Source organism: Oryzias melastigma, linkage group LG18, assembly GCF_002922805.2.
Source record: "Oryzias melastigma strain HK-1 linkage group LG18, ASM292280v2, whole genome shotgun sequence".
In the NCBI taxonomy this organism is placed as follows: domain Eukaryota; kingdom Metazoa; phylum Chordata; class Actinopteri; order Beloniformes; family Adrianichthyidae; genus Oryzias; species Oryzias melastigma.
Window position 1 is genome coordinate 1682990 of NC_050529.1, and position 19859 is coordinate 1702848.

Here is a 19859-nt window from a genome sequence, read left to right on the forward strand (position 1 = left end):
TAAAAACTTTTGATAAAATTATTAAAAAGCTGAATCAGATAATCAAATGTTTTCATTTATTTATTATAGCTTTTTTATAGTTCAGTAGAAGTTGTCAATAAAAATTAAAACCAAAAAGGTTTTGTAACACTTTGATTTAATTTGGTTAATGTGTATTAGTATTTTTAACTTTTTATTATTAAATTATTCGATTATAGTTTTTCCCTGTCTTTTTCTATTTTTCTGTGCTTATGTATTACATCAGTTTGTATTCACTATCTCAATTTCTTTTACTTTAATTTAAGGTGCTTATAATGAATGTTAACTTTACTTTTATCAACAAAAACATTTTTTTAGCTTCATGAACCCAAACAAATGTTTTTGATTTCTCAAAAAAAATCTATTTAATAAAAATGTGTTTGTTGTTTGTCTAATTACCAATTAAATTTAAATAGAGTTTCTGTTGGTTTTTTACATCATTTGTCTGTTATTCACATAAAACTTTACGTTCGAAGGACTTTTGTCATTACGTCCCTGCTTGTATTTGAGTGCGGATCAGTCCCGATGCCGCTCTTTGTCATTTTCCCCCAGAAGTCCAGCAACAATAAAAGAGCAGAATTAAAATGAGACTTATCATTTCCTGGTAAAATCCATCAAGGCAGATCAAAGATAACCTCCGAGCTCCGCTGTCTTTGTGCCGATCGACCTCTAAATGACAGAAATGTAAAAATATGAAAGCTATTTCCATCCACTCCATGCTCTGTCTGGAAAAGAGGATTATGCTGCGGATTGGCATGCAAATGCAGCCTGTGCCGGCCGCGGTTCCCGCTCTGAACCAGCCGCTCCGGCTGCTCGGGTTGCAGTTGGAGTGGAGGTGTGCGGAGCTTCAGCTGAGCCAGAACTCGTTTGCATAATTTCAGCCCGCGTGACTCCGGAGACGACGTTTACGGCTCAGAACCTCGACATTCAGGATTAAAAACTAATCTTCAACGTAAACAAACATCCAGTAATAAAATCTTTTCTGGAGATTGGATGGTGTGTTTGCTCATCCACAGAGACACGATGCTGATATGAAACCACCACTCTATGCTTCTGACGTCAAGACCTAAAGTTTAGTTTTTAGTTCTGTTTTTATGGTAGACTATGGAAGATTAAAGCTTTAAGTTTGATCTATTATTACCTCTTAAATCTTACGGTAAATGCTGAGTTTAACAGTTTTAGGGAAGCTGAGTTATGTCATGAAGGTTAGAAGGGTGTCTGAGTCAGCAAAACTACAGTTTCAACTCATGAAAAGAGTCACCTCTGAACGATTAAAAGCTACACACACATTTTTGGTTGGAGGATCGTAGAGAAGAGCGGCCATAAGAGGTGGCGTAGGTGTGTCTGCAGTTCCCGAGGCTCGTACGACCACCTCAACGAATGTCAAGAAAATGGAACGAGTCAGTAAAAGTTGTGTTTCAAGTGTTTTAACCCTCGTGCTCTCTTGTGGGGTCCAGATGACCCCAACCTTAAATTGATGTGTGACCCCTCCCATGACAAAGGCGGACAGGATTTTATGTTTGCCAAAGACACCAGTGAAGATAAAAAAATCATTGAAAAAAAAAAGTTCAGCACGCTGTCTTTTAATGTAAACATACCTAGGATAGCACAAGGGTTAAAGAAAACCCAGGTCACTCCTGATCTAGGTAAAGTTTGGGGTCAGATTAAGCTATTCTCTTCTCAAGTCTTATGGGTCCAGACCGAGTCTCGATTCTATTAAAGCTCTGAGGTAGTATCTACATGGTTTCTTCACTTATTGAGGTGGAATCCTGGATATGTTTTTTGGTCTAAAGTCAAGTCATGTTTCAAGTTCTTTAAAGTCCCATTCCACCTATATTTTTTTAATTGTAAAACCGTTTCCAGTGGTCTTTTAATTATGATTATGCAGCCTTTTTAGGAAATATTTTGTGCAGAGCAGCAGCAGTTGATTAGAAATTCCCTTTTGGGTTGTAGGTGGGACTTGCTAATTTCCCCACTTCCAACTCAGAAGAGGAAAATGAATACGTTTATGGAAATATTTGTCTGCAAGTTGATGCCTTAGAATTGGAGAGAAGGGAGGTGCTGCGTCACAAACCGAGCTTTTTCAAACTGTTTACTCCTGACGAAAAAATAAATACTCAGGAACACAGTTTTAATCTTAAATTAGTATACATGTCCTCAATTAGGAGAAAAATACAACAAGAATGTGTTAAAAACACCATTTTCACTGCGGTGGGTCTTGAAGGTGTAGTCATTTTTGACATTGGGTCCAAGTCCTGCCATAGAGTCGACCGTGAAGTCTTTAGGATATTAGTTTAAGAGACAAATAAAGTGTAGATAATTTTGCAGTTCAGTCTCAAGTCCAAATTGAGCCAAAATTATCCAGTTTATAGACAGAAAATCAATAAATCCCGAAACGCTGTCAAAGCTGCTTTTTCCGATTTTTCTTCAATAAGCTAATTTGTCACCTAAAGAGTTTTATTATATAAGAACACTTACTATTTCAAATCCACAGCCTCAGCTTTGTGTTCTAGTTTTTGGTCATTTGCCATTTTAAATCCTCTCCTTTGGTTGACCTTAGCTAACCCCGCTAACTGTCTGCTATCTTTAGCTAGAAACCTGCTTTAGCAACAAACAACTGTCCATGAAAACTCGAACTTCTTTAGATTAGTGGTTGTATTGTCAAAGACGGCTCCATAACTCGTACCCAAAAGAGCAGAATGACATCAAAGGAGCCTGTTATTTACCCCGTTGCTTGAATAAATAAAGGTTTTCTGTTTTGACTTGAGGAAACAGGATTAAAGGCAGCAGACATGGAGCCGCACAGATGCAGACAGGAGGTTAAAAGAGAACATTAGGAGGCCAAAGCTCTTACACGTCGTCTTTTTTTCCCAGCACTTCAGACTGTGCCGCTCCTCGCAGCATCATCTGCTCTTTCATCTTTTATTCATCTGTGCGATCGAGTCCATTTTCTCCGAGCTGACAGCTAGACTCAGGTGTGTGCGTTTGTTCCAGGTGCATCGTGTACCACCTGGAGACCAGGATGCGCAAGGATGTGTGCTTCGGCGTGATAGCGCTGACGTGGGTGCTGAGCGCCGTGCTGGCCAGCCCTCTGGCCATCTTTAGGGAGTACGGCTCATTCACGCTGGAGCCGGGACACACCATCCAGGTGGGTGCACACCAACCTCCACCTCCATCCACTGCTGTTGACATCGCCGTGTTTTCCCGTTCTTTCCTTGTCCTTGCATCCAAACCTCTTATTAGCTGCTCTTCTTCATTTCCTCACAGATAAACGCCGCAGACGTCTTATTTCCCTCCATTTCCAGCAAGGAATCTCATTTAGCATCCTTTCATCTCCCTCAAAGGGAATTGTTGGGTGTCTGAGATCAGATTTGTTGTGCATCGGTGGAACAAAAATAGAGTAAAAAACTGAATCCAAAATGAAATTAAATCTGTGACATGAATTCTGGCTGCAGTCTTTTCTTTCCAATTTTTCTTCCTGATTTAATCTCATTTGATTTAATCTGAATAAACAATCCCAGTCAAAATTCATTCCAGTAATCTAATCAAAGTGAAACAAAATCAATGTGACCTAAGCTTCAGCAAAAAACCAATCTAATCTCGTTAGAAACAAATCTGAGTCAACCAAGTCGAGCAAACTGAAACGGTCTCGTTAAACAGATTCCCGTGTGTCCATTCATAACTGGGAGGCTTTCTGTAGATTTAGGAGGAATACGTTTTAAATGAAAGCTTATGCAAACATGGGCTTTCCACAGTCCACTTTACTCTGTCATCTCTTTAGATAGAAATCAATTTGATGCAGCATTTGTTTTAAACAAACTGTAGAAACTCTTGGGAAAGTTTGAAACTATACAGAAAAAGATAGACTAAAAAAGCTGCCGCAGTGAAAAAGCAAATAAACAAACAACTCTTATCTCACTGATTGGTGAAATGAACAAATGTCAAGACAGAAGAAAAACCTGGTTTGTTTCATGCTTAGTGATCCAAACTGACCAGGGGACCTCCATTTATTGTCTCACGTTAAAAAAAATCCATCGGGGAGGAATCGGCTCAGTGAGCATCATTGCTGATGCTCTGCCACGCTAACCATTGATTGCTGGTTTCACTTATGTGTTTTCTACATACAAACCCAGCGGATTGAGTTGGAGTTGACTTTTCAATCAATAAAATGTCAAAAATGTTTAGACTTTGGTGCAGAAGAAACCTCAGATGACATTTCTAAATGTCACTTGGAAAGTCTGAACACGCTTTCTATTAAATCTGTCGCCCAGACGATCAATCTTGTCACCAAAAATAATGACAAGTGATAAAATGCAATTTCATTAGCACACAAAAAAAGATGTAGATGGTATCTGGAAAACACTAGAACAGCTTTGATTGTGTGATTGTCTGCACTGTCCTGCGACTGCTGAACTGTCTAACTTGAAAGTCTTGTTTTACAACTGATGTTAGAGTGGTTCTATGATGGTCTGGTTTCCATCTGTCATTCGTGCAGTTTCTACCCCATCAGTCTTGCCCTATAAACAGATGTTCCAGTGGTTCTGTAGGAGGTTGGTTCTGGTTCTCTCATTCCTGTAGTTCTTATCTAGTTAGTCTTGTCCTGTTAAAGATGGTCCAGTGGTTCTGTGATGATCTGGTTTCCATCTGTCATTCGTGCATTTTCAAACTAACCGCTCTAGTCTCACAACAGATGTTCCAGTGGTTTTGTGATGGTGTGGCTCATGGTCTCTTTTTCCGGCTGTTTCTATTTCATCAGTCTTATCCTATGACAAATGTTCCAGAGGTTCTGTAGCAGGTTGGTTCTTGTTTTCTCATCCTTGCAGTTTCTACCTCATCAGTCTTGTCCTGGAACAGGTGTTCCAGTAGTTATGTGATAGTTTTGGTTCCTAGTCTGCTATTCTTGCAGTTTCGAATGAACCTCTTTTATCTCATAACAGATGTTCCAGTGGTTCTATGATGGTCTGGTTCCCAGTCTGTTTTTCCTGCAGCTTTGAATGAACATATTTTATCTCATAACAGATGTTCCAGTGGTTCTATGATGGTCTGGCTCTTGTTCTCTCATTCCTGCTGTTTCTATCTCATCAGTCTCGCCCTATAAACAGATGTTCCAGTGGTTCTGTAGTAGGTTGGTTCTTGTTATCGCATTCCTGTAGTTCATATCGAATTAGTCTTGTCCTATTAAAGATGGTCCAGTGGTTCTGTGATGATCTGGTTCCCATCTGTCATTCGCGCATTTTCAAACTAACCGGTCTAGTCTCACAACAGATGTTCCAGAGGTTCTGTGGAAGTATGTTTCTTGTTCTCTCTTTCCTGCAGTTTCTAACTCGTGTATCTTGGCCCATAACAGATGTTCCAATGGTTTTGTGATGGTTTTTCTCCTGTTTTCTCATTAACAGCTTCTAACTCATCTCTCTTGCCCTAAAACAGATGTCCCAGGGGTTAGTTGGGGTTGGTTTTTGTTCTTTCATTCCTGCAGTTTCTAACTCACCTCTCTTGTTTCATAACAGATGTTCCAGTGGTAATGTGATGGTCTGGTTCCTATTTTCTCATTCCAATAGTTTTTAATGTACTTACCTCATTCTATATCAGATGTTTGAGTGGTTTTAGTTCTCTCATTCCTGCAGTTGCCCTGTAATGCATAATCCATTAGTTCTGGGATTGTCTGGTTCCTGTGCCCTCAATCCTGCTGTTTCTAAGTCACTTCTCTTGAACTACAACATACAGTATGTTACAGTGGTCCTTCGATTGTATGGTATTGTTCTCGTATTCTTGCAGTTCCTAACACACCTCTCTTGTCTCATGACACATGTTCCATAGGTTCTGTGATGGTCTTGTTCCTGTTTTCTAATTCCTGCAGTATCGAACTCACATATCTTGTCCTATAACTGGTTTTGTGATGGTCCAATTCATTTTCTTTCATTCCTGCACTTTTTGACTCATGTCTCTTGTCCTATAACAGATCTTCCAGTGTCTTAAACATCCACTCAAAGAGCTTTCCTTTCCTCTGTTACTTTAGTTTGCTCAATTTAGGGATTGCACTGAAAACCCTTTCATGTCATTGTATAGTTATTGTTGTTATATACATTATAATTTCTTGGTGTACTTCTGTTTGTTTCATTTTTACAGAAACATGTTTTTGATGTTCCTGACAAAAGCTGATGTATAAAGATAAAAGCAGATTAAACCCTATCAGGGATGACACATGTTTTGTAGTAATGAGGCAGACCTGGCCTAGAACAGTTCAGTTAACGTGGTCGTGTCACCTGTCACAGGTCTGCACGGAGAAGTGGCCCGGAAAAAGCACCGACGGCACCATCTACAGCATCTCCATGTTGATCCTGCAGTACTTCCTGCCACTCTCCATCATCTCCTTCGCCTACGCTCGTATCTGGTCCAAACTACGGGGCCACGTCAGCCCAGCGGAGGGCGGCGCCAACAGCAGTGCCGGTTCCGAGCGCCACCGTCGGCGGCGGAAAACGACCAAGATGCTGGTGACCATGGTGGTGGTGTTTGCCGTCAGCTGGCTGCCCTTCCACGCCTTCCAGCTCGCCACCGACATCGACAACACGGTGCTGGACATGCGCGACTTCCGCCTCCTCTACACCATCTTCCACGTGGTCGCCATGTGCTCCACCTTCGCCAACCCTTTACTCTACGGCTGGATGAACCGCAACTACCGCGCCGCCTTCCTAGCAGTCTTCAAGTGCCGCAGGGGGGCAGACCGAGGGAGGAGCGGTCGACTGGACATGGTTCACCCCATCAACGGAGGAGGCGGTGGGCGGGCTAAGAAGATAGTCCTGGAAACCCAGGAAGCGGTTTCTGCACATCTCAACGCCACAGATGTTTGAAATCCAACAAAGTCCGAACACGTGAGACAAGAGGAAGATAAAAAAAGGAGGATGGAAGATGGAAATAAACTTTTCTTCCATTGAAAACAATAGATCCAAGCAGAGACTTAACATGGAAAAAGAGGCGAGATAAAGACACAAGCAAAAATAGAAGCGGCAGAGTGGGAGGCAGCCAGCGGTGGGGATTAAAGATCTCTGAGAAACCCAAAACAGATGAGGCAGAGAAGACAATCTGGGATTAGATGGACCCTTCAGAGAAGACAAGCTTCTTTTCAAACAATTCAAGCATTATCTTCTTGGGGACGTGACCTCAACATGGAGAACATGGTGGATGGATTTGTATTTAGGAGGAAAAGATGGGTTTCTAATAGGCTTTAGGTCCGTCTTCACATGCAACGGCCTGCAGAATCAGATGCTGTCAAACAGCTTATTGAGCTTGAAGGGACGCATGATGCAAACTGACCGAAATCTCAGACTTCAGAGTACGGAGAGGCGATTAAAATGAAATGAAAGTTGGACTGAAAATAGACCTTAAAAAGGTTAAAAAAAAGAGTAAATAATAGTGTCTAATTTCCAAAGCTTTGGAAGGTTTTGTTTGATTGCTCGGTACATGACGGTGAAAAAGGAAAAAAGAGACGAGGGCAGGAGAGGAACGAGCGCTGAGGGCATCAGTGAGAGGCAGAAGGAGTGAAATGTGGGTTAATGAGGCAGAGAGCTTTCACAGTAACCAGCTCTAATTGGGTTGACAGACGGACGAAAATATTTGGAAAACCAAAAGGTTACATCGCTGATCTTTTTCTTTTAGGTTTAACTTCTGGTGCCTTTTTCCCCCGACCATCATCATCTCAGTTTAGACTCTGAAAAGGGCCAGCTGGTGGTTTTAACTCATGATAGAAATTTAATTCAAGAATTGTAAAATGATCTTTAGGGGTAAAAAATTCTCACTTCTGACATTTGAACGCACTATTTTTAAAAACATGATTAATGCTTTTAATTTTTAAATAGAATCGAGGTATTATCTGCTTCAAAAAGGAACTATTCTCATTAATTCAGCCGCTCAAACTCATAACTGATGATTTATGAAGCAAAAACTAACTTAACTGCATTTTTAATTTGAACGTTTTCATATTTATTCATCCTATTAGAGGACTCGGTTGAAGCTGCTGTAGCTGTTAAGACTTTGTTAAAAGTAAATACTGATATCAGTGGACCGTCAGTCAATAGACGGTGAACCGGTTAAACTGAGAAAAGCTCAGTATGCGAGTGAATGTGTGGCCATGTCAGTAAAACCCAGTAAAAAGGAGAATTTAGTTCCAGTTGAATACGAATGAATGATATTTCGTAAAGAATCAATACCAGATCCCAGATCATGACCATCCCCCAAAATGTATTGGTTTTATTTCTAGGGAAACATTTTCTTTGGACCAAGGAAAAAGTTTGGAGTTTAAATTCCAGGTTTAAATGTTCTATACGGTGACATTTGATGTAATAATTTAAAAATTAGGTAATAATATTGTGTATTTATTAAGTTCTTTGGTCTTTGGTCTCCCTTTGCAGTCCCTGGATGACGGCCATCAGTCACTGGAACAAAGTCAAAACTCAGCTCAAATTTTAACCAGATTTGAGTTTTCGAAGCCGCTTTGTTCCTTAAACTGACCTTTTCTGAAAGGTCTGTAAATGTTACAGACCTGCAGGAGGTTCATTAACACTTTGTGCTGATATTGAGGGTTTTAAACAGCATTTATAAATGTTAACAGCTTAGGAACATTTCATTCACTCATGCCCACAGGTTGTGTTCAGATAATTAAGATCCGGAACACCAGGATGTGGAAGGAAAAAAAATCTTATTTTTGAGACATTTGGAACATTGTATTATTAACTAGATGATTGATAAGCCCTAAGCTATGGGTTTTATGGTAAAAAAAACGGTAACCTTAGAGTCCCTAGCATCAGAATTTAACATTAAGAACAAAAATTTTGCTCCAAACATCAACAGTGCTGCAGACTACAGCATTGAAACAATTAAACCTATATGGTCTTCACAGTTTCTTGAAATCAAAATAAATAAATAGTGCAAGCAAAAGCATCCAGTTTTGAGATATTTAAAAATTCTTAATTTGTATTATAAAAAAAATTCAATCTCTTAGTCCAGTTGAAACTAATTTAAAAAAAAATATGTATCATGTTTATATGCGTATAATGTCTCAAATTCGGTCTAAACTTGAGTGTGAAATTCATGGAGGACTAAACCAGGAGTTATTCCAGACCTTTGAGATAATCTAATACACTTTATTACCTATAAAAACATTAGTTACTTTGAATAATTGTACATTTTTGAACAGCATTGCCAAGTTTAGAATTGTTCTAATATCCTGGAGCTTCATTCTCATGTTGCTCAGAATTAGAACATTTTAAGAATAACTGCGTGTCTTAAACCTGTCATTTTAGTTTGTGGTTGTCAGGAAAAGCAATAACTGTGAAATTAAACTGTCTCGTGGTTGGAGACAAAAACTTGTTCTCACTGAGCTGCTACAACAACTGATATTATTAGCAGCATTTAAATGAGAATTTGAAAAAAAAAGTCTAGACAGAAAATGGGATTCAAACTACCTTAGATGCACAAAGAAATGACTCAATGTCATTAAAAACCCAATAAAAAACACATTTCTCAAAGTAGTCACGGACATGTGACATGTGTCCCATCTTAAATTGGTCTCAAACATGTCTGGGTTTAATTTTGAAGGACTAGAAGAATAAACTTGTGGGATAACTTAGAATAAAGTGACTCAAGTATTGTAATCGTGGCGTGATGTTCATGGGAACCTCCAGCTGGTTCTAGGTCAGGTTTTTAAAGTGACCAAGACTAGAATATTATTCAGATGATTTCCCACCAAAAATTAGTTTCAATCCACTTCTGATGACGATTTCTACTTATGATCTGTGACAGCTTAATGACAAACACTTTGACTTGTGGTTGAGAAAGGGAACCAAACTTGCCATCCTCTGATCGGAGCCTGAACACTTAAACTCTGCTCTGTGGCTGCCCATAGATCCAGATTAACTTAATTCTTTCAACAATGGTCACCGGCATTGTGACACAATCTATAACAATGTTAAGGATTCACCAAAAACAAAAACTGTAGACCAGTGGCAATAAATAAAACTAGTTTGGCCGGATTGGAATTCCTCCCAAACCTCTAAGTTTGGTCCTTGATGTGGAGAGTTATGGAAAAGGGGGGCTATGTCCAAACTCATTCACTACTCATTATATAGTGCGTTTGCCATTTTCTACTGCTGGCTGAATCTACACATCCAGAATCGAGTGTACTAGAAATTCCCCAGAATTCTTTGCAAAAAAATTGGGTGAATTTATGCATACTATATTAGCTAATATAGGCCCCAATGAATTGTGTTTGAACAATTTTTGCAACAAAAAAAATTTGTTTAAATATAATTTTTTGACAAACTATCCCCGTTTTCATCAACAGAATAGAGTCATAAATAGACGTCATAAAATGTTTGCATGGATTAGATTTTCACTTTGTGACATTGGTGATGTCTAGAAAAACGGCGAAAAAAAGTAGTAAGCATGGTGTCTGAATTGCTTTTGAAATTCCCTCCTCCTAGAGGGTTAGCCCTTAAAAAACTATTTTGGACATCCCTACCCCTCCAAATGCCCCTACAATTGGAGGGGTAGGGATAAGACATAGGGGTAGGGGAAGGATTCTGAATCAACCTCCAATTTACTCCATCTAAATGCTAATACAGTTCATGTTTTAACCAATACTAATAACTCATTGTGACTTTCATAGTGGCGAACAACCGTTTTTGTCTCCATATATGAAAATACAAAAAGAGAAAAGTAATCTGATTGTAAAATCTATGACACAAAGTAATTTATTAACATAACTGATCACAAGACTTTTGGAATGGTATTAATTTCATGTATTTTTACCTGCTATTGAAACAAAATCTTTTGATTTAATCAACAAAAAAACTGAATACTTTTAATTAAGAACTAGAAACTTCATAGACACTTTACTTTAAAGATTTATTCATTTCCGGAAACTGTAGGGAAATCCGGCTTGTAAAAATCAATATTATTCTGCAACTTTAGAGCCATAATTACAATGTTTGAAGTTAATTTTTACTGCGCTCCACAGTATTTATAGCCAGTGATCTCCGACGTAACAAATATTCATGCTCAAATTTTCAGAAACACATCATGAAACAGAAGTCAAATTAACGACCTGATTGGTTGTGCTGTTCACACAAATCTGAACTATGTTGAGCTCTTTCTTTTTTAGCTTCTATTAATCCCCTTGTTTTTGCCGCCTCGTTAACATATTATAAAATGTCTTGAATGAATAAGTGTGGCGTTCTAATTGCCTCCTTGATAAGCTATAGTTTTAATTTCGTGACAGCAGGAGAAGCCGTAGCAACCTGACATCCTTTAACGTAATGAGGTGGAATTGGAATAGGGATGATTAAACAGTCATTCCAATATTTAGTAGATTGATTTAAATGACTTTTTCGGCACCAGGTTATTCAATCATTGAAGTGAGATAACTGTGAGATAATTACAAGCTGATGAATGTGACGACGTCCTCCTCTGCAAGTGACCTTCGTGTGTTTGAAAAGCTAAACTTTTGGGTCTCCAGCTCACGTTCTTTGGGTCTATTTATGAAAATGACTGCGTTCTCTCTGCAGGGCTTTTACCGCCTGATGTGTGATAACGAGCTGCAGACACACACAGCATGTGCCGTCGTCAGATCGCTCCGTTGCCGTACGAAGATACCCCGCCAATTTCCTCCAAACAAATTAAACCCATTGTTTAAATGTCATTAGCATAATGACCCTGTTAGTGGAGTTCAGATGGCCGTTTCCTGTAACCGGTTTGGATTGAGTGTGACCTCAATGGAGGGAAAACTCCCTTCTGAGACGGTCTAGAAACGCACGAGCAGGGGATCAAACCATCGCATAAATCCCTCTCTCTGAGCTGGACTCCCACAATCCCTCTGTTCCGTCCCACTGAACTCGTTTATCTCTGCCCTCGTTTCCTCTCCTCATCTGTCTGCTCTGCATCCACTGTGCTGATGAATGCATGCCTAAATAAGCTCCAAACACACGAAAAGAGAAGAAAATGAACAAGACATGCCTGTTCATGTCGACATGACCAAGTGCTGAGTCGCTAACGTTCTACATGTTGATTATGCCTGCTAATTATACTGACAATTACTGCAGCGTTTCATTTTAAAAGAGCTGAGATATTTTTCTAATGACTTCAAATTATTACCATAATGTGCTTTAGTTAAAATAAAGAGGGTCTGAAAATTCATCTTTCAAATTACAAGGAAACTTTAGTTTTAATTTCTATAATCAGAAATCTTTGGCTTTACAAGATTGACTGGCTCCACATGTGAAGACATTAAACTACCTATTTTGTTTCAAGTCAAAAATCTCTTATTTATTTAATATTTTTAAGTATAATTTTAATTGTAGCTCTGTATTTTGAATTTGTTTGAATAATAAGCACAAATATGAGTCAGATACAACTTCCCATCTCCTTTTTTGGGGGAAAATATCTGTATTTAATCATCAAATATATAACAACTTTGTAGTGTTTGCTTACAACACTAAATTTTAAATAAATATATGGAATCAAATAACCTTGTAAGAATATATAAAATATTTTTTTTTTATTTTAGCATTTTTTTTTCCTGATCAGAAAACTACAAAATCTGAACATTTTGAAAAGTTAGCTTAGAAATTTTTAGCTATGTTAAAATTACCCAGCTGACGTTTCCACTGAGCGGTCTGGTACGGTCCAGTCCGGTCCAGCAAGGAGTGGTAAGGTACGGTCCAGTTAATTTTGTTGAGCATTTGCACAACAACAATGGAGGTCATCCAGCAGCTTGTCTTTTTCTTGCTTTACTTTTCATACATCGGGTAAAACACAACTTTATTGTTGTTTGAAAGAAGATTGCAGGTGACTAAGATGAATTAGCCGCCCACCTGTTAGCTTAAATGAGCGCTATACTGGTGCTTTGTAATGTCGTCATCACTTTATGCCAATCAGCAGGGGGCAACAGCGGCTTCACGCCAGGTATCCTGTTCTATTTTTCTATGGACCTACAACCGATGCCGGCCCTGAAGAGGTCCAAGTCGGTACTGTTTAATGGGTCCATTTTACGATGGAAACTGTCAAAATACTGAACCGGACCGGGCTGTACCTGACTGGACCGCTCAATGGAAACAAGACTTAAGTGGGCTAAAGAAGCTAGCCGGTTTGCTCAGCAGTTTTTATGTAGCGATCCGTCCTGGACTGACTTAAATTTGAAAGCATGTTGCTGCCCAATGGCTAGCTAGTTTACTAGCTAGTAAGGTTTAATTTATTTGTAGTCCTCAACCTGATCAAATCATTTTGTTAAGATTTGTTGCTAACGAGCTTTCAACTTACTTCTTGGTTTCCTTACTTGATGTGTTCATAACTTTTGTTATAGTATACTTGTGTTAACTTTGTTTTTCTTGTCTTCATGGTAATCTGGTTTACACTTTTGTGGCAACCATCCCAGAATTACACAACAACAAACAATTTTTATTTAAATGCTTTTAGTTTTTTTTAATGTTATGTTTTAACTGCCTTGTCATTATTGCGTTTTGCAAATTTTGTATTGGGATAAAATGCTAAAAATGCTCTTTCTGGCGGAAATGAGGGACGCTGCTTGACCTTTATCAAACGTGAATGTAAACTTCTTTGTAACTTGGCTGTAATGTTGTACATTGTAAAATTCAGTGTAAATATTACCTATGTGAATGACTGTAACTGAGCACAAACTGTTGGTCATTGATTGTGTCCAACAACACATAATACTATTAAGCACAATCATACCTCTGGACTGCTTTGTTATTGTGTCTGTCTTGGAAATGTGTTGAAACTGTGATTGAAAACTCAAGTTCAAGCCGTACCAACTCATTTTATTCTTTGATATATGCGGTATATTAATAAGGGGAGACGCAAGATGAAAGCAAAGATGAAGGGACATGTCTCAGACTCTTCAATCATAAAATGTTGGTAAAAATATCATAAAATGAATCCTTAAAGTCTAAATTTGAGGTAAAAAGAGTACTGCCCTTGGATATGAGATGCGTGTGGGCAAGAAGTGGGCAAACAAAATAGCAGGATTGTAGAATGTTTGGTTAGCTCGTACAGAGAAAATATTACTGCATTTTTTTTGTATCATAAAAGGGGTGTGGCCAACACGTGTACAGAACATAGGGGTGAAGTAGGTGAGACGCAGATGTGTCATACTATACAACTTCTTATTTTTGGCCATGCCCAAATCCTGCGGAATACGCAAGGAGCCCGCAAAGGCCAAATACACTATTTAATTTGGCCCGCCGAACTGGAATAAAGGCTTTTGGCCAAATACAACTTCTTCCTCTACTAATACATTTTCTCCCGACCCCTACATTCAGCCCTCCAAATGGAGAGTTATGAAAAAAAACCCAAAAAAACAGATGACATCATCAACAGTCGGCAGTCAGCTACGTTAGCGCAGAGCTGCTAGCACTAAGAAATACACAACATTGGTTTTATAACGTTAAAGAGTAACCCAACCCTAAATCAACTTTTATAATCTGCTAAACTCCATAAATGGGGCTTTAAAAGTGCTGGTGGAATGATAGGGAAAGAATTCGGTTTTGGCCTTTGATTGCCCCTATTGCTTTATTTTCACTGTAGTTCAGGTTTTTCCCAACAGATTGTGCACTAAATAAATTCACCTTTTGTTTAGGAGCAGAAAGTTATTTAGTATTCATGCAGCGTTTGAAGATTTGCTGTTCCAATAGTCGTGTGATTTCCAGGTCGGATGGTCATTTTTCCAATTATTTCAACAACAGTTTACTTAACGAATATCAACCCAATGGTGAAAATGGCTCTAAAATGAGAACAAAGAAAAGTTTTGAAACAAAAACTCCCATATTTAGTGTTCTAAGGTACTTTTCAATCAAGATGAAGGCATGTTTTTGTCCAGATGCCATGTTATTTCTCTTTTATATTAGGTGAATTATCAAAACACGCCACAAATCTGTTTCTTGTCCCGCCATTCTGTCAAATTTTAGAACTCTTTGTGGCCCATAGGTAAGAAAGTTTGCCTATCCCAGGTTTAGCGCAAGGACACCAAACAACGCCATCACCCATAAGTCATTAGTGCACCTATCCTCCATTTGCCTTATGAATACTTTACAATACACTTACCACATGCACAGAAATCGCACATTCCATTCTAATGATGTTCCTTGAGGTGACCAAGGGAACAGCAAGACACACCTGATAAAGCCGCTCCTCTCTAAGACCCCTTAAAAAGAACTGAACAACCCAAAACCTCAGCCAGCTCGTACAGGTGAACCCTCAAATATTTTGATAAATAGGCTTCAGGAAAGGGTCTTCCAATTTAAACTGGTGTCTCAGTTGGGTAAATATTTACATAAGGGTACTTTACAAAACAGTGAGATCTACACTATTGGAGAGCATCTGGGTTTTAGTAAGTTTGGCTGCAGAATACATCCAGAGTCAGAAAATCATCTCCCGGTCAGAAAGAGTGCCAGGCTTTCATAGGGCTTTGAAAGTTGGGATAAAAAGCTTAGCCGAGGCATCAGCAGCAAAATACGGACCTCTTAAACGAAGCCTAAGCTTTAAATAAAATGGTAAATAGCAAACAGGTATATAGCGCTTTTCTACCTTGCTTTAAATCCCAAAGCGCTCTACGGTCACAGTCCAACAAACACGGATGGAGGCTACACAAGGCGAGAACAAAACCTGCAATCCTCCAATCAGAGGTCAACCGTTCCACCAAAAATTCAGCTCTTTAAATGTTTGAATAGCAAATATTTGATAGTTAAAGATTTAATGTACCCTTTTTTATGAATATGTGTTCGTTTTATGGGTAAAAATACCAGAATGTGAACTCTGTGAGGCCGTGCACACTTTCACTAAAACCACCAAAGATGAGAACATTTGAGGTGAGGAGATTCTATGCAACCAAAATGTTTGCTTTACTGCTATGAACCAAATGAACCCAACTGGTGAGAAGAAAAAAACAGACTGCAGTTCAATAAAAACATGATTGGGACTAAAGGACTACTGTTACTGACAAGAATAGTGTGTGAACGGTATATTAAGACAGACAGTAACCTGCCCAAAGGTAAGAGGAGGAGTAATTTCTTATTTCAGTCAAAACATCCCCGCTCGCTCGGAGCTGATGAGATAGCGGTTGATATTCAGAGATTGGTGTTGACCCTTTTGACCAAATACTGGATTCCAATCTCAATCTGAGGCGTAATGGCTGCTGTGGCCAGCAGGAAGGTGTTATGAGCTGTGGAGGTGGGCCGGATGCTGCCTGCTATGATAATAGAAAGCAATTTCAGTGAAGAATGTTTTTAAACTGAAAAGGGAAAAGAAATGGAGGCCAGTCGGAGGGCTGGTTGTTGAGTGGAAGTAAAAATCGCATACGTTAGGAGTCCTGATCTGTGGAAGGACGCGGGCGTGTGTTCTGACCACGGTAATGCATCGTGAAAAAGAGTCTGGAAGTAAACAAAATGAAGAGTCCTTGAACAACATCTTAAAAGAAATACAAGAATTGTGGGATTTTTGTTGAACAACGAATGTCCATTTTTATTTATCTGGAGTGTTTTGAGGACCAGAATTATTTTTTCTTTTAGTGTGTCCCCTTTATCCTTTTAGAAATGTTTTATGACAAGAGGGTCGGTTTTAAAAATGAAACAGGAAATTAAACACAGGCTTGTGTCCAAAGGCTGGAAAATTGAGGCAGTTTAGATCTGAGATATGAAATATCTGGTTTGGAGTTGTCATTCTGTTGCTCGGTAACTACTTCACATCCTTGAGACCAGGATGTGATACAGTACAGAAAATGGTTCCCCAATGATGAGAATTTCTTATTTAACTGAAATTTGCTATTTCAGTGTGTTACTCAGGGTGGGCTCAGAATGGACATATTTGGTTAAAGTGGACCAGAGTTTGTTTCCCTCGATAATTCAGAACAAATTTTCCAACTGAATACATCCAAGATGACCCTGGTCCGGGACAAGGAACCGCTCCATCTTTCCAGGTGATCTCTGTTTGTTTCCAATTGGACTGAGCTCTGGTTCACACCAAGTTTCTTCAGGCTGAATAGACTCTGTGTTCGGAGACAAACAACTGGACCAAGATGGCCACCAACGCTTTTCTTCATGTGGGTGCGCTGTGAACCACAGACGTTTACATTTAAATGTAAGTAATGACTTTTTGTTGTAGCATGACCTTTTTTAAGTCATAAAACCGCTGTTGTTATGTATATTTGAGCGCTGGAAACTCTGCGCTAACGCTAGCGGACCGGCGATTATTGGGGATGCCATCGAACTAAAGTGATATCCGAATTGTGAGGTGCCATTTTTTCATAACTCTCCATTTGGAGGGATTCCAAATGAAAGGAAAGGGAGAAGGAAAGAATTCAGATTGGGCCTTCCAGTCTGAACACAACCTTAGCTTTTTGACATGGCCTTTGCCACCAAATGTCGGATCTAGAATTACCCCCTGGTGTTTAAACTGCTCTAAAGATTGTATTTTTTGATTACTTCAATCTTAGGACAAGTTTCAAGGTTATACCTGTTGGTGAAGAACTGGGTTACAGTTTTCTCAAGATTTAAAGCAGTGATGGGCAAATATGGGCCGTTAAACTATTTGATCTGGCTCGCCAAATGGGAATAAATTATAATGACAATCCCTATTCGCTTTATTTTTTCAAAAATGGTGGTGTTTCTCCATAGATGGTGGACTATACATACATTGATGTTTGTATAGGTGCAGAAAGTTGTTCTGTATTTCTTTGGTGTTTTCTGTTTTCGTATTCGTATTGTCCTTTTTCCAATTATTCCAACACCACATGAATGCAGCATTTCTCTAAGCTTATGGTTTTGCAGAAAGAACATCAAACCATTGGTGCAATTGGCACTAAAGTGAGAACTAAAGTCACAGTTTTAAATAAAAAAAACCCAAAATGTTCGGCATTAGTTTGAATCCAAATTAAAGCATGGTCTCATCCAGATTTGATGTTATTTCTTTTTTTTTTTATAAGGAGGATTACCAAAACACCCCTCACAACTGGTCCAGGTCAAATTTTAGAGCCCTTTTTGGCCCACAAGTCAAAAAGTTGCCCTACTTTAAAGTGATACATGAATTATATAGCTAAATGCTAACCTTGTCCATGACTTTAGTGGGTTGTCTTGGGTTGATTTGGTTGGAACATCTGAAGAGGTGGAGATTTACTTTGAAAGGCAAAGGATGCAGATAATCTATGTAAATGAGAGTCTGGATGAAGGCTTCTGGTGTGAAATTTGATCAAGGAGGGCTTTACAGTATCACCTGCACACCCCATGCGTGCGGCGTCATGTGCAGTCAGTAAGGAGTCAGTACTCGCACCTCACTTCACGATACACTTCAGGCTTAACTTGATTCATCATAATAATCGTTTTTATCTTTCGGTATCTCCAGACTCTGCTGTTCCTGCTTCAAACCTGCTGAGAACCAAATGTGTTTTTATGAAGGTCTCCATAAACCATGGAATCGGAGGAGAATGTCCTTTTCAGTCACTTTTATCAATAGTTACCTGTAGTCTTGAGGCGCGTCCCGCTTGACTTTAAATAGCAAGGTTACTTCCTTAAAAAGTCTCGGGCGAACTGAATAAAACATAAATGTTTGAAAAAGTAGCAGCTCCACAAGGACAGCAACACTGAGCAGGAGAGCAAATGAAAAAATAATTAGATCAAGGACACAAAACCTCATAAATACTCAGGCACACATCAAGGAAAATATCGATAAATAAGAACCGGAATGACATTCATGAGCAGAATTTAAACATGAAGAGAATTTTAAACAATCCAACTCTGATTAGCAATAATACAGTTTCCACTTAAGTAATTCAAACAAGGACAAGGTCATCACTTTTTGAGGTTCTTTACTCTGCATTCAGTGGCATTTAAACAGTCACAACACCTTGAAAAACTTGATAAAAAATTTAATACTGTATGTTTTAAAGGTTTTTACCTGACAGAATAAATCTATAAGAAATGTTTATTGTAAAATCAAGTCAATAAATGCAAAGAGTCCAACTAAGAAGAAACAAACTGTACGCTAAAGTACCTAATGCTTAAGAACTTATCTTCTAGTGACTTAGTTAAGATCCAGATTTGTTTTGCTTTTTTATAATACTTGAGTGTCCAAAATGCATTCCCCAGATTAGAATCATCCCATCGTAAAGCCAAAGTCATTTTTAAAAGTAAATAGTAAAAAAAACTTTAAATGAAATCAAATGAGGCAGCGATGACCAGACGATGGATGGATGGATGGATGGATGGATGGATGGATGGATGGACGGACAGACGAACTGATGAATGGACGTACAGGTGATCAGAAGGACAAATGGATGACTGGTCGAAGGATGGAAGGATGGATGGATGACAGACGGATGGGCAGATTGACAGACAGACAGGCAGACTGATGAACGAATGGACAGTTGGATGGGAAGACAAGACAGATGAATGAATGAATGAATGAATGAATGAATGAATGGATGAACAGACGGAAGGATACACAGGTGAATGGACAAACGTATGGACGGATGATTGGACAGACGGATGGATTTGAAGGAGACATTGTATGCTACTAGAAAATGTGGAATCTGGAATAAAAAATAAAATGAAGAAGTCAAGAAAATAGGGAAAGCCTAAATATTTTCCTGTCCACATCTACAATTCCACACAGAGCCCGCACACATCATTATCCTCTCTGTGGTCATGTTTCACATTGCTGACAGCAAACCATTACTCTGCTGGTTGACTGACCCTCAGCCACGTCCAAACCCTGGACGGAAAACGTTGTGACGAATGCGGGAAGGCGGCCACACGAGGAAGCAAAAGCTAAATGACAAAGTGAAT

The 19859-nt window shown here is 39.0% G+C and overlaps 1 protein-coding gene and 1 long non-coding RNA gene across 3 annotated transcripts in view; one reads left to right on the plus strand and one right to left on the minus strand.

Annotated features, from left to right (window-relative positions):
* npy2rl (neuropeptide Y receptor Y2, like) overlaps nucleotides 1-13822 on the plus strand; it is a 61307-nt gene extending 47485 nt beyond the window's left edge. For both annotated transcript variants that reach the window (XM_024287967.2, XM_036216654.1), the window contains exons 5-6: nucleotides 3013-3166; nucleotides 6291-13822. In XM_024287967.2, coding sequence (XP_024143735.1) covers nucleotides 3013-3166; nucleotides 6291-6866 — 730 coding nt within the window. In that variant the 3' untranslated portion in view covers nucleotides 6867-13822. The remainder of the gene's footprint in view (nucleotides 1-3012; nucleotides 3167-6290) is intronic.
* Nucleotides 1-19859, minus strand: part of LOC112155925 — a 45277-nt gene that overhangs the window by 9589 nt on the left and 15829 nt on the right. The window lies entirely within an intron of this gene.